The following is a 15,127-nucleotide window of genomic DNA, read 5'->3' on the forward strand; positions in this document are numbered from 1 at the left end:
GTTTTTTTCTACTTGCCCGACTTCTCAAATCTACTTGCCCCAATATTTGTACTTGTCCTGCCTAGGTTTTTTTCTGGCTGTGTAGTGCTCATGGCTTGTATCTTACTAAAATCCTTCCCGTTGACTATTTACAACACTACACAGTATTTATTATTATTATTATCTATAATTACATTTAAATGGCATTGCATAGATGTAAAATTAAATGCTATTTCACATTATTTGACCAGTAGCAGTTACACTCATCTGAACAGGTCAGCCACCTGTTTAAAGCCCGATAACAGTTGAAATCTTGAAATGAAGGGCCTTTAATGGCCAAAACATTAACCTGGACAACATTTTAACAGCTGGTTGGCTCAGATGTTATTCTTTTCATTGCATTCACATGCTGCAGTGGACAGTGGACAATTTAGCTTCAGTCCATGTGTGTTTATTGACAACAGGGTTATAACCTGGACACGTTAGCTCGTCGGTATGAAAATAGGTGACTGTTACTACGTGCGTCTGCCCCCGGCCCCCGAGTCAAACAGCAGCGGTGTTAATGAAGCAGCGTCAGGCTGCTCACCGTCAGTGAAACGCTTGGTGAAATTGCGGATTAACGTCAAATATATGACGAGCCGCGAGCGATGCAGCTATAACCTATCTACCTATAACCTATATTACCCTCGTATTTTGATCCTTCGTCGTCGTCGTCTTCTTCTTCTTCTTCTGGCCCACCAGGTGAATTAAGTGCTATTGGCGGAGTTACAATGCATAGTAGGCTTCCGCCACCTACTGCACCGGAGTTGTAACTACAAGGTACATTCACAGACAGAGTCCCATTGCTTTTATGAGCGGTCGAGCGAGTCAAAAGCCGAAAAACCCATTTGGGGCGGACGTAATTCTTTCGTGGCGGGCCGCCACAAATAAATGAATGTGTGGGAAACAATGTATAGTGAATATATTTTGTGAATATATATTGTTTGTATATTGTGAATATATATATTGCGAATACATATTGTGAATATATGTTGTTGGTATGTTAAATGAAAAAAACAAATGAAAAAAAAGCTTTTATTGTTGTGATGTGTACAATAATGCGTATTAGAGCAAGGAAAAATGGTAACTAATGAACAATGGTGAGTAATTTCAAGTGTAAGAGGAAGAAATTTTTTCATGTGAGAACCAGAAGTCTTCTTAATCCGAATGATTTGCATCTTCCTGGAGGGGAGAAAGAAGGAGTGATGTTGGCAGGAATGAAAGCAGGACCTTCATGATGGGAGACTTACTAGAAGCTGCTGGCTGTCCTGAGTGGCGGTGGCGGTGGCGTGGAAGTCGTGTATGGGCAGCGTGGCCATCCAGCTGAGCATGGAGCCCTCCTGGCACTCCGTCTCCACGATGCTGGGGTAGATGTGCGCCTTCTTGAAGGCTTTAATGGCGTCCTCTTCGTCCTCCCATTCCAGGCGCTCGTGCAGGCCGTCCCCGCCGAAGCGCTTGTTGTACGTGTCGAAGTGGACCCTCTCCAGGACCAGGCCCAGTCCCGGAGCTTTGGGCACGTCCACCTTCTCCTGCCCCCAGCTGCGCTCCAGCACGTCCTCCGGCGCGTACCCTTTCACCACAGCGATCACCAGCCCGATCATCTTGCGGATCTGGTGCATCATGAAGCTCTGGCCTCGCACCTTGATGACGGCGAACTCGGCGCCGTCAAGGACAAAAGGCTCGCCGCAGGACATCTCCATGATGTAGCGCTGGGCGCTGGGGTCGCTCGGCGCCTTCTGAGACGTGAAGTTGTGGAAGTTGTGCGTTCCGTGGTAGCACGCAAACAAGAAGTTGACGCGCTGATGCGTGGGCGGGTCCAGGCGGAAGGCCGACGCCTCGGCCGTGTCGAAGTCTTTGGGGGAGAAGGCCACGGTGGGCAGCATGTAGGAGTACGTGCGGGCGTCACATTTGTTCTTAGAGTTGAAGCCTTGGGTCACTCGCTTCACACCTGGAAGGCGACACAATCATGGTCTGTGCATGTCTCAGCAGGTCAAACGTAAGACTTTAAGACCATCGGGAATATAACTGAAGACCATTCCCACTAGCAGACGGACTAAAAGTACAAAGACACCAAAGGAATGAATAGTAAGTCTGAATTATTTCCACTGCTACGTCATATTGGAAACTAAATGGTTCAACTAAATACACCAGAAGACTATTGTCAACCAATTTAACAACCATATTAGCAAACAGATTTGTTGTAAACGTGTTTTCTTGCATATCAAGTCTTTTCATATAACAAGCAGAACAATATATTGTCTGTGAAAGGGACTGTTAGCATCTCTGCTAGGGTTGTACAGTATGTATACTAATAAGGTACCACGATACTAATTGATTGAAATCCGTACTATACTGCCTTTGAAAAGTACCAGTACCGTTCTCTTATCTGAATGCTGCTGTGCGGCGGTAACTATAGAGCCGAGGCGTATGATGGAGAGTGTGTCAAAACCCACACACCAAGTGCATACAAGCAATAACATCGTGGTGGGGAAGAATGGCAAAAAAAGGACAATTCTACTGGTTAATAAAGAGGGTGGTGAAGTACAATATGGAGGTACAGTATTTGGGCTTCAAAACTAACAATATGGAGGTATTTGGGCTTCAAAACTAATAATATGCAGGTATTTGGGCTTCAAAACTAACAATATGCAGGTATTTGGGCTTCAAAACTAACAATATGACGGTATTTGGGCTTCAAAACTAACAATATGGCGGTATTTGGGCTTCAAAACAAACAATATGGCGGTATTTGGGCTTCAAAACTAACAATATGGAGGTATTTGGGCTTCAAAACTAACAATATGCAGGTATTTGGGCTTCAAAACTAACAATATGGAGGTATTTGGGCTTCAAAACTAACAATATGCAGGTATTTGGGCTTCAAAACTAACAATATGGAGGTATTTGGGCTTCAAAACTAACACTATGGAGGTATTTGTGTTTTCTAACAAATAATATGCAGGTATTTGGGCTTCAAAACAAACAATATACAGGTATTTGGGCTTCAAAACTAACAATATGGAGGTATTTGGGCTTCAAAACTAACAATATGGAGGTATTCGGGCTTCAATATTAACAATATGGAGGTATTTGGGCTTCAAAACTAACACTATGGAGGTATTTGAGCTTCAAAACTAACAATATGCAGGTATTTGGGCTTCAATATTAACAATATGGAGGTATTTGGGCTTCAAAACTAACAATATGGAGGTATTTGGGCTTCAAAACTAATAATATGCAGGTATTTGGGCTTCAAAACTAACAATATGGCGGTATTTGGGCTTCCAAACTAACAATATGGCAGTATTTGGGCTTCCAAGCTAACGATATGGAGGTATTTGGGCTTCAAAACTAACAATATGCAGGTATTTGGGCTTCAAAACTAACAATATGGAGGTATTTGGGCTTCAAAACTAACAATATGCAGGTATTTGGGCTTCAAAACTAACAATATGGAGGTATTTGGGCTTCAAAACTAACACTATGGAGGTATTTGTGTTTTCTAACAAATAATATGCAGGTATTTGGGCTTCAAAACAAACAATATACAGGTATTTGGGCTTCAAAACTAACAATATGGAGGTATTTGGGCTTCAAAACTAACAATATGGAGGTATTCGGGCTTCAATATTAACAATATGGAGGTATTTGGGCTTCAAAACTAACACTATGGAGGTATTTGAGCTTCAAAACTAACAATATGCAGGTATTTGGGCTTCAATATTAACAATATGGAGGTATTTGGGCTTCAAAACTAACAATATGGAGGTATTTGGGCTTCAAAACTAATAATATGCAGGTATTTGGGCTTCAAAACTAACAATATGGCGGTATTTGGGCTTCCAAACTAACAATATGGCAGTATTTGGGCTTCCAAGCTAACGATATGGTGGTATTTGGGCTTCAAAACTAACAATATGCAGGTATTTGGGCTTCAAAACTAACAATATGGCGGCATTTGGGCCTCAAAACTAACAATATGGGAGGTATTTGGGCTTCAAAACTAACAATATGGAGGTATTTGGGCTTCAATATTAACAATATGGAGGTATTTGGGCTTCAAAACTAACAATATGGAGGTATTTGGGCTTCAACAAGCAGAACAATATATTGTCTGTGAAAGGGACTGTTAGCATCTCTGCTAGGGTTGTACAGTATGTATACTAATAAGGTACCACGATACTAATTGATTGAAATCCGTACTATACTGCCTTTGAAAAGTACCAGTACCGTTCTCTTATCTGAATGCTGCTGTGCGGCGGTAACTATAGAGCCGAGGCGTATGATGGAGAGTGTGTCAAAACCCACACACCAAGTGCATACAAGCAATAACATCGTGGTGGGGAAGAATGGCAAAAAAAGGACAATTCTACTGGTTAATAAAGAGGGTGGTGAAGTACAATATGGAGGTACAGTATTTGGGCTTCAAAACTAACAATATGGAGGTATTTGGGCTTCAAAACTAACAATATGGAGGTATTTGGGCTTCAAAACTAATAATATGCAGGTATTTGGGCTTCAAAACTAACAATATGCAGGTATTTGGGCTTCAAAACTAACAATATGACGGTATTTGGGCTTCAAAACTAACAATATGGCGGTATTTGGGCTTCAAAACAAACAATATGGCGGTATTTGGGCTTCAAAACTAACAATATGGAGGTATTTGGGCTTCAAAACTAACAATATGCAGGTATTTGGGCTTCAAAACTAACAATATGGAGGTATTTGGGCTTCAAAACTAACAATATGGAGGTATTTGGGCTTCAAAACTAACACTATGGAGGTATTTGTGTTTTCTAACAAATAATATGCAGGTATTTGGGCTTCAAAACAAACAATATACAGGTATTTGGGCTTCAAAACTAACAATATGGAGGTATTTGGGCTTCAAAACTAACAATATGGAGGTATTCGGGCTTCAATATTAACAATATGGAGGTATTTGGGCTTCAAAACTAACACTATGGAGGTATTTGAGCTTCAAAACTAACAATATGCAGGTATTTGGGCTTCAATATTAACAATATGGAGGTATTTGGGCTTCAAAACTAACAATATGGAGGTATTTGGGCTTCAAAACTAATAATATGCAGGTATTTGGGCTTCAAAACTAACAATATGGCGGTATTTGGGCTTCCAAACTAACAATATGGCAGTATTTGGGCTTCCAAGCTAACGATATGGAGGTATTTGGGCTTCAAAACTAACAATATGCAGGTATTTGGGCTTCAAAACTAACAATATGGAGGTATTTGGGCTTCAAAACTAACAATATGCAGGTATTTGGGCTTCAAAACTAACAATATGGAGGTATTTGGGCTTCAAAACTAACACTATGGAGGTATTTGTGTTTTCTAACAAATAATATGCAGGTATTTGGGCTTCAAAACAAACAATATACAGGTATTTGGGCTTCAAAACTAACAATATGGAGGTATTTGGGCTTCAAAACTAACAATATGGAGGTATTCGGGCTTCAATATTAACAATATGGAGGTATTTGGGCTTCAAAACTAACACTATGGAGGTATTTGAGCTTCAAAACTAACAATATGCAGGTATTTGGGCTTCAATATTAACAATATGGAGGTATTTGGGCTTCAAAACTAACAATATGGAGGTATTTGGGCTTCAAAACTAATAATATGCATGTATTTGGGCTTCAAAACTAACAATATGGCGGTATTTGGGCTTCCAAACTAACAATATGGCAGTATTTGGGCTTCCAAGCTAACGATATGGTGGTATTTGGGCTTCAAAACTAACAATATGCAGGTATTTGGGCTTCAAAACTAACAATATGGCGGCATTTGGGCCTCAAAACTAACAATATGGGAGGTATTTGGGCTTCAAAACTAACAATATGGAGGTATTTGGGCTTCAATATTAACAATATGGAGGTATTTGGGCTTCAAAACTAACAATATGGAGGTATTTGGGCTTCAATATTAACAATATGGAGGTATTTGGGCTTCAATATTAACAATATGGAGGTAATTGGGCTTCAAAACTAACAATATGGAGGTATTTGGGCTTCAATATTAACAATATGGAGGTATTTGGGCTTCAATATTAACAATATGGAGGTATTTGGGCTTCAATATTAACAATATGGAGGTATTTGGGCTTCAATATTAACAATATGGAGGTATTTGGGCTTCAATATTAACAATATGGTGGTATTTGGGCTTCAAAACTAACAATATGCAGGTATTTGGGTTGCACAACTAACAATATGGCGGTATTTGGGCTTCAAAACTAACAATATGGCGGTATTTGGGCTTCAAAACTAACAATATGGCGGTATTTGGGGTTCAAAACTAACAATATAGCGGTATTTGGGCATCAAAACTAACAATATGCATGTATTTGGGCTTCAAAACTAACAATATGCAGGTATTTGGGCTTCAAAACTAACAATATGCAGGTATTTGGGCTTCAAAACTAACAATATGCAGGAATTTGGGCTTCAAAACTAACAATATGGAGGTATTTGGGCTTCAAAACTAACAATATGCAGGTATTTGGGCTTCAAAACTAACAATATGGAGGTATTTGGACTTCAAAACTAACAATATGGCGGTATTTGGGCTTCAAAACTAACAATATGGCAGTATTTGGGCTTCAAAACTAACAATATGCAGGTATTTGGGCTTCAATATTAACAATATGGAGGTATTTGGGCTTCAATATTAACAATATGGCGGTATTTGGGCTTCAAAACTAACAATATGGCGGTATTTGGGCTTCAAAACTAACAATATGGCGGTATTTGGGCTTCAAAACTAACAATATGGCGGTATTTGGGCATCAAAACTAACAATATGCAGGTATTTGGGCTTCAATATTAACAATATGGAGGTATTTGGGCTTCAATATTAACAATATGGAGGTATTTGGGCTTCAAAACTAACAATATGGAGGTATTTGGACTTCAAAACTAACAATATGGCGGTATTTGGGCTTCAAAACTAACAATATGGCAGTATCTGGGCTTCAAAACTAACAATATGCAGGTATTTGGGCTTCAATATTAACAATATGGAGGTATTTGGGCTTCAATATTAACAATATGGCGGTATTTGGGCTTCAAAACTAACAATATGGCGGTATTTGGGCTTCAAAACTAACAATATGGCGGTATTTGGGCTTCAAAACTAACAATATGGCGGTATTTGGGCATCAAAACTAACAATATGCAGGTATTTGGGCTTCAATATTAACAATATGGAGGTATTTGGGCTTCAATATTAACAATATGGAGGTATTTGGGCTTCAAAACTAACAATATGCAGGTATTTGGGCTTCAATATTAACAATATGGAGGTATTTGGGCTTCAATATTAACAATATGGAGGTATTTGGGCTTCAATATTAACAATATGGAGGTATTTGGGCTTCAATATTAACAATATGGAGGTATTTGGGCTTCAATATTAACAATATGGTGGTATTTGGGCTTCAAAACTAACAATATGGCAGTATTTGGGCTTCAAAACTAACAATATGGCGGTATTTCGGCTTCAAAACTAACAATATGGCGGTATTTGGGCATCAAAACTAACAATATGCAGGTATTTGGGCTTCAAAACTAACAATATGCAGGTATCTGGGCTTCAAAACAAACAATATGCAGGTATTTGGGCTTCAAAACTAACAATATGCAGGAATTTGGGCTTCAAAACTAACAATATGGAGGTATTTGGGCTTCAAAACTAACAATATGCAGGTATTTGGGCTTCAAAACTAACAATATGGAGGTATTTGGACTTCAAAACTAACAATATGGCGGTATTTGGGCTTCAAAACTAACAATATGGCGGTATTTGGGCTTCAAAACTAACAATATGCAGGTATTTGGGTTGCACAACTAACAATATGGCGGTATTTGGGCTTCAAAACTAACAATATGGCGGTATTTGGGCTTCAAAACTAACAATATGCAGGTATTTGGGCTTCAATATTAACAATAGGGAGGTATTTGGGCTTCAATATTAACAATATGCAGGAATTTGGGCTTCAAAACTAACAATATGGAGGTATTTGGGCTTCAAAACTAACAATATGGCGTTATTTGGGCTTCAAAACTAACAATATGCAGGTATTTGGGCTTCAAAACTAACAATATGAAGGTATTTGGGCTTCAAAACTAACAATATGCAGGAATTTGGGCTTCAAAACTAACAATATGACGGTATTTGGGCTTCAAAACTAACAATATGCAGGTATTTGGGCTTCAAAACTAACAATATTGAGGTACATTTTTCCCTAAAATGTCGTAAGGGGGGACCCTTACACAAAAATATTGTTTGTATATTGTGTATATATATTGTTTGTATATATATGTTGGTATATTGTGTGTATACAGTATATATACAGTATTGTTTGTATATTGTGTGTATATATATATATATATATATATTGTTGGTATATTGTGAATATATCCATCCATCCATCCATTTTCTACCGCTTGTCCTTTTTGGGGTCGCTGGAGCCTATCTCAGCTGCATTCGGGCGGAAGGCGGGGTACACCCTGGACAAGTCGCCACCTCATCGCAGGGCCAACACAGATAGACAACATTCACACTCACATTTCCATGCCGATACATATTTTTCTACAATGTAATTTTTTTACCCGATACCAAATCATACTGGCAGTGTTTTGGCTCCATCGCAACCTCGATGGCTTCTAGCTTACTTGTATCCTGTTAAAGTTCGGAGAATAACCAATACATTTTCTTTACAACCTATTTTTATTGATATTTCATAACACGGCGCAAGTGATATTTTGACGGGCAACTGACTGTTTAAAAAAGGCGGACGCGCACAAGTAAGACGTGAAATCTCACCAAGAATCCTGATTTGAGGTGGAAGATGCTCGTTGATCTTGTCCAAGATGTCCTCAATGAGTCGCACCTTCAGAGACACCACTTGGCCGGCCGCAGACACGCCCTAAGCGGTCCTCACGTTAGTGCTTGTGCCAGGGCAAGGGTCCGAAGGCAACATACCTTATCAGTGCGGGCACATCTTTGGAAAGACATCTTCTTCATCTCGTCTCCGTGGTTTTCGGGAATGCAGCCGGAATTGACGAGAGCTGTGACAAGTTCGTCTTCTATCGTCCTGAACTGAGTGTTCCCTGGATTCCTCTAAAAAACAACACCGTACTTAAGTAGACACATACAAAGTACTGGTAATGTGCTTATGTACCTGCATCCCATAGTAGCCCTTCCCACAGTACGCCATGAGGAGGGCCACTTTCTTTTTGGGGTATCGCTTTTCATCTTTGGCCTGTTCTCCCTCTGCTTTTATTCTTTTGTTGGCTTCGACGCCCTCATTTTCCTCTTTGGACCTTTTCAATAAATTGTCAGCCACTTCCTTTGGGGACGCCTCGCTCATGTTGCAACGGAAAGTAGGAAAAAGACCACCTGGGAGGAGAATACATTAGGTACGCTGACTACTTGGCTCTATTGCTGCGGGAAAAATCAACACACCAAATTCTACGTCACAAGACGGTCAGGAAGTGTACACGAAGATAAGTTCATATCACTTTACTCATATTGTCAGGTTCAACCCCAGATGACATCTATTAAACAAGACAAGAAGCAAGGAATTAAACAGAGACAGAATTAAATTTGGCTCAATGAGGAGAAACGCGTACACCTGTACCCTTGTACAGTGTTCCACGCTCTGACGAAAGATTGTTTTATTTGGACTTTCCTTGATTACGTGGCAACAGCTGTTTCTAAGGGGAAAGGGGGTCATAAACAGCTATCGCCTTTCATTAAAAACAGTTCAAAGAAAAGGTCCCTGGAGAGGAGTCAGGTCCTGCTTCCTCTTCGCTTTGTAGATCTCGGGTCAAGACAAAATCTTCCTGTGGATTACAATACATCAAAGAAACAGAACACCTTCATGTTGCTTCCCATCCTACACAGTGGAGTTTTACAAGCCTTCTTCTTGGTAGGATCAAAGACAGCTTTCGTCTTCTCGCCGGGAACTCTTGGCAACACAAAGTTTTGTGATAACTTAGATACAATTATTCTAACACATATACACTAGCGTTTGTATAGCGTATTTTCCGGACCATAGGGCGCACCGGATTATAAGGCACACTGCCGATGAGCGGGTCTCGTCAGGCTCACTAGTGCAACAACAACGCCGGAAATATGTCCCGTGAAAAACCCTCCGACCAGAACTCTCTAATAATTACAGTTCCTTGTGTGAATAATGTAAGCTCACGACACCGGTATGTTTTAGCGCTTTCATGGCGAGTTTACTGACAGATATAAGTTAGAAATTTACAGTACTTTATATTAGAAATGGCAACAGCGGAGGGTGAATGACTAACTAGAAGATAGAGAAGAAGAAGAAGCTTATTGACTACAAAGGCGGACGCGCGCATATTTTCAGGACTTATGCAGATCCCAAATACAGACCAGCAGGTACCAGAAGGTAAGAAATGTTGCTTTAGCATAACATTCTTTATAATAATCTTTCCTTATCTCTAAACTAAAACTGGGGAAATGCGTAGAGTCTTCTGGGCTTCAGTACAGTGTTGATCTCCTGAAGACATGATTTTATTTCACAATTCCTTGAGAGAAAAAAATGCCTGGTTAGGCGTGTGTGTATAGCCGTATGTATGCGGTATATAGTGACATGACATATAATCATGTCATGTGTGCCTTCCTTGGGTGAAGCCAGGTTTACAGCTAAGTTGTGACATGTTGTTATTATGAGGTTTGTTACTTATGTTTGTTATGTTGCAGCTATTTCAAATAGTTGTATCAATTTGTTCTGGCCCAAAATAAATTGGCCCTTTGAAACATATTTTTGTGTTTGTGTGTTGTATGTAGAGCACATTGCTTAGCAGAGTTCAGTGATGCAAATGCATTTAAGTTGATCAACAGATTGTATTATTCTCCAGTGCAATAACAGTGGAGAATAATGAAGGCTAAAAGGGCATTAATGGGAGCCTTCATTTTTTTTTTTTTTAAAGAAGTAACTAAAGTTACTTTTCACAGTAACGCATTACTTTTTGGTGTCAGTAACTGAGTTAGTAACTGAGTTACATTTGAAATAAAGTAACTAGTAACTGTAACTAGTTACGGGTTTTCAGTAACTAACCCAACACTACATGTATGTTGTATAGCTACCATGGTACATTTTAGTCCACTTTATACCTTTTGTTTTCGCCCTCTTTTTGTGCCCTTGCGTGCATTACCCTTTCCATCCTTTGTAACTGAGCTACTGTGTGGAGCAATTTCCCTTGTGGATCAATAAAGTTTGTCTAAATGTATTTTGCAGTATATAAAATTTGTAAATATTACATAGATGTTATATTGCTACTATGGTACATTTTAGTCCACTTTATACCTTTTGTTTTCGCCCTCTTTTTGTGCCCTTGTGTGCATTTCACTGCTGGACTCTAGAAAGAGGTTCCGCCGCCTCCGAAGCAGAACCTCCAGGTTCTGTAACAGCTTCTTCCCTCAGGCCGTACGACTCTTAAACGCATCATAATTAAATTATCCCCTCAACTCCCCCCAAAATGGATTAACTCGCTGGAATAAAAAAGACAATACAACATACGTGGACGCATGTGAAAAAGTGTAATATATTTATCTGTACAGTAATTTATTTATTTATTTATATATATTTATCTATTTTATATATATATTATATATATATTTATTTATTTATTTATATTTGCACCTTATTGCTTTTTTATCCTGCACTACCATGAGCTTATGTAACGAAATTTCGTTCTTATCTGTGCTGTAAAGTTCAAATTTGAATGACAATAAAAAGGAAGTCTAAATCTAAGTCTAATTACCCTTTCCATCCTTTGCAACTGAGCTACTGTGTGGAGCAATTTCCCTTGTGGATCAATACAGTTTGTCTAAATGTATTTTGCAGTATATATAATATGTATATATTACATATATGTTATATTGCTACTATGGTACATTTTAGTCCACTTTATACCTTTTGTTTTTGCCCTCTTTCTGTGCCCTTGTGTGCATTACCCTTTCCATCCTTTGTAACTGAGCTACTGTGTGGAGCAATTTCCCTTGTGGATCAATACAGTTTGTCTAAATGTATTTTGCAGGATATATAATATGTAAATATTACATATATGTTATATTGCTACTATGGTACATTTTAGTCCACTTCATACCTTTTGTTTTCACCCTCTTTTTGTGCATTACCCTTTCCATCCTTTGTAACTGAGCTACTGTGTGGAGCAATTTCCCTTGTGGATCAATAGTTTGTCTAAATGTATTTTGCAGGATATATAATATGTAAATATTACATATATGTTATATTGCTACTATGGTACATTTTAGTCCACTTTATACCTTTTGTTTTCACCCTCTTTTTGTGCATTACCCTTTCCACCCTTTGTAACTGAGCTACTGTGTGGAGCAATTTCCCTTGTGGATCAATACAGTTTGTCTAAATGTATTTTGCAGTATATATAATGTGTAAATATTACATACATGTTATATTGCTACTATGGTACATTTTAGTCCACTTTATACCTTTTGTTTTAGCCCTCTTTACTATGGTACATTTTAGTCCACTTTATACCTTTTGTTTTTGCCCTCTTTTTGTGCCCTTGTGTGCATTACCCTTTCCATCCTTTGCAACTGAGCTACTGTGTGGAGCAATTTCCCTTGTGGATCAATACAGTTTGTCTAAATGCATTTTGCAGTATATGTAATGTGTAAATATTACATACATGTTATATTGCTACTATGGTACATTTTAGTCCACTTTATACCTTTTGTTTTCGCCCTCTTTACTATGGTACATTTTAGTCCACTTTATACCTTTTGTTTTTGCCCTCTTTTTGTGCCCTTGTGTGCATTACCCTTTCAATCCTTTGTAACTGAGCTACTGTGTGGAGCAATTCCCCTTGTGGATCAATAAAGTTTGTCTAAATGTATTTTGCAGGATATATATAATATGTAAATATTACATACATGTTATATAGCTACCATGGTACATTTTAGTCCACTTTATACCTTTTGTTTTTGCCCTCTTTTTGTGCCCTTGTGTGCATTACCCTTTCCATCCTTTGCAACTGAGCTACTGTGTGGAGCAATTTCCCTTGTGGATCAATACAGTTTGTCTGAATGCATTTTGCAGTATATGTAATGTGTAAATATTACATACATGTTATATTGCTACTATGGTACATTTTAGTCCACTTTATACCTTTTGTTTCCGCCCTCTTTTTGTGCCCTTGCGTGCATTATCCTTTCCATCCTTTGTAACTGAGCTACTGTGTGGAGCAATTTCCCTTGTGGATCAATACAGTTTGTCTAAATGTATTTTGCAGGATATATAATGTGTAAATATTACATATATGTTATATTGCTACAATGGTACATTTTAGTCCACTTTATACCTTTTGTTTTAGCCCTCTTTTTGTGCCCTTGTGTGCATTACCCTTTCCATCCTTTGTAACTGAGCTACTGTGTGGAGCAATTTCCCTTGTTGATCAATAAAGTTTGTCTAAATGTATTTTGCAGGATATATAATATGTAAATATTACATATATGTTATATTGCTACTATAGTACATTTTAGTCCACTTTATACCTTTTGTTTTCGCCGTCTTTTTGAGCATTACCCTTTCCATCCTTTGTAACTGAGCTACTGTGTGGAGCAATTCCCCTTGTGGATCAATACAGTTTGTCTAAATGTATTTTGCAGTATATATAATATGTAAACATTACATACATGTTATATTGCTACTTTAGTACATTTTAGTCCACTTTATACCTTTTGTTTTCGCCCTCTTTTTGTGCCCTTGTGCCATTTTTGACGCTGCCAATCTTACCTTTCGCTGCTAAAGTCCGTGTACTGCAAACCAGGGAGCTGAAAGGCAGTCTGGAAACAAACATGCCCTCCTAAGTCATCTGACAACAATAACTAGACAATAAAATAAATAAGTAAAAACAAAACAAAAAAGGAAAGTGATGCTAGCACGGAATAGCACAGGGTATCGTAATAAAAAAAGCGACCGAAATGGCTCCGAGTAAAACTGTTCAAAGTGTGTTAAGCAATACCAAGTTCCCCTACAACTTAAAATTAACAGTTTATCACAGAAAAGAGCTTATAAACGTCGTATTCGTGTGGTTGAATTCATGCTACCATAACACCGCCATCTTCGCACATGGAAGACGGTGTCAACTTTGACCCCGGAGGCAAACCTCGCGGGACCTTTGTGTTATCGCGTGACTTTGGAGGCGGAATGCTGAAGTAACGACCGTGTCGTAGTCGATTAGTTATTTTTTTTAATTTTTTAATTTATTTTATTTTTTAATTTATTTATTTTATAAACCTTTATTTATAAATTGCAATATTTACAAACAATTAATCAAAATAAGTACAAAAACAGTACAAAAACAGTACAAAAACAGTACAAAAACAGCGCCAGGGGGTTGTAAACACAATAAAGTAACTAAAATAGAATGCAATATATATAAATATATATCCATCCATCCATCCATCCATTTTCTTCCGCTTATCCGAGGTCGGGTCGCGGGGGCAGCAGCCTAAGCAGGGAGGCCCAGACTTTCCTCTCCCCAGCCTCTTCGTCCAGCTCCTCCCGGGGGATCCCGAGGCGTTCCCAGGCCAGCCGGGACACATAGACTACCCAACGTGTCCTGGGTCTTCCCCGTGGACTCCTGCCGGTCGGACGTGCCCTAAACACCTCCCTAGGGAGGCATTCGGGTGGCATCCTGACCAGATGCCCTAACCACCTCAACTGGTTCCTCTCCATGTGGAGGAGCAGCGGCTTTACTTTGAGCTCCCCCCGGATATATATATATATATATATATATATATATATATATATATATATATATATATATATATATATATATATATATATATATATATTAGTTGTGTGGGGAAAAATCGATTCGAATTGCGATTCTCACGTTGTGCGATTCAGAATCGATTCTCATTTTTAAAAATCGATTTATTTATTTATTTATTTATTAATAATTTTTATTTTTTATTTTATTTTTTTATTAATCAATCCAACAAAACAATACACAGCAATACCATAACAATGCAATCCAATTCCAAAACCAAAA

At 38.4% G+C, this 15,127-nt stretch overlaps 1 protein-coding gene across 2 annotated transcripts; it reads right to left on the minus strand.

Moving 5' to 3' along the window:
- Positions 1 to 1,039: 1,039 nt before the first annotated feature.
- On the minus strand, positions 1,040 to 14,212 carry pus1 (pseudouridine synthase 1). Of its 2 annotated transcripts, XM_061966472.1 has the most exons (7): positions 13,864 to 14,212; positions 9,513 to 9,604; positions 9,229 to 9,446; positions 9,030 to 9,167; positions 8,871 to 8,973; positions 1,269 to 1,966; positions 1,040 to 1,200 (listed from the first exon to the last, which is right to left on the minus strand). In XM_061966472.1, the coding sequence occupies exons 3-7, from the start codon at positions 9,415 to 9,417 to the stop codon at positions 1,177 to 1,179; spliced, it is 1,152 nt and encodes a 383-aa protein (XP_061822456.1). In that variant the 5' UTR covers positions 9,418 to 9,446; positions 9,513 to 9,604; positions 13,864 to 14,212; the 3' UTR covers positions 1,040 to 1,176. The 2 variants fall into 2 exon arrangements, with proteins under 2 accessions (XP_061822456.1, XP_061822455.1); XM_061966471.1 differs by lacking the exon at positions 9,513 to 9,604.
- Positions 14,213 to 15,127: the final 915 nt, after the last annotated feature.

Source organism: Nerophis lumbriciformis, linkage group LG11, assembly GCF_033978685.3.
Source record: "Nerophis lumbriciformis linkage group LG11, RoL_Nlum_v2.1, whole genome shotgun sequence".
NCBI lineage: Eukaryota > Metazoa > Chordata > Actinopteri > Syngnathiformes > Syngnathidae > Nerophis > Nerophis lumbriciformis.

Coding starts and splice junctions, on each gene's coding strand:
- pus1 (XM_061966471.1), bottom strand. CDS start 13,927: ATGTTTGTTTCCAGACTGCCTTTCAGCTCCCTGGTTTGCAGTACACGG. Junction 9,168..9,228: donor AGGGCTACTATGGGATGCAG/GTACATAAGCAC, acceptor GTTGTTTTTTAG/AGGAATCCAGGGAACACTCA. Junction 8,974..9,029: donor GATGTGCCCGCACTGATAAG/GTATGTTGCCTT, acceptor AGGACCGCTTAG/GGCGTGTCTGCGGCCGGCCA.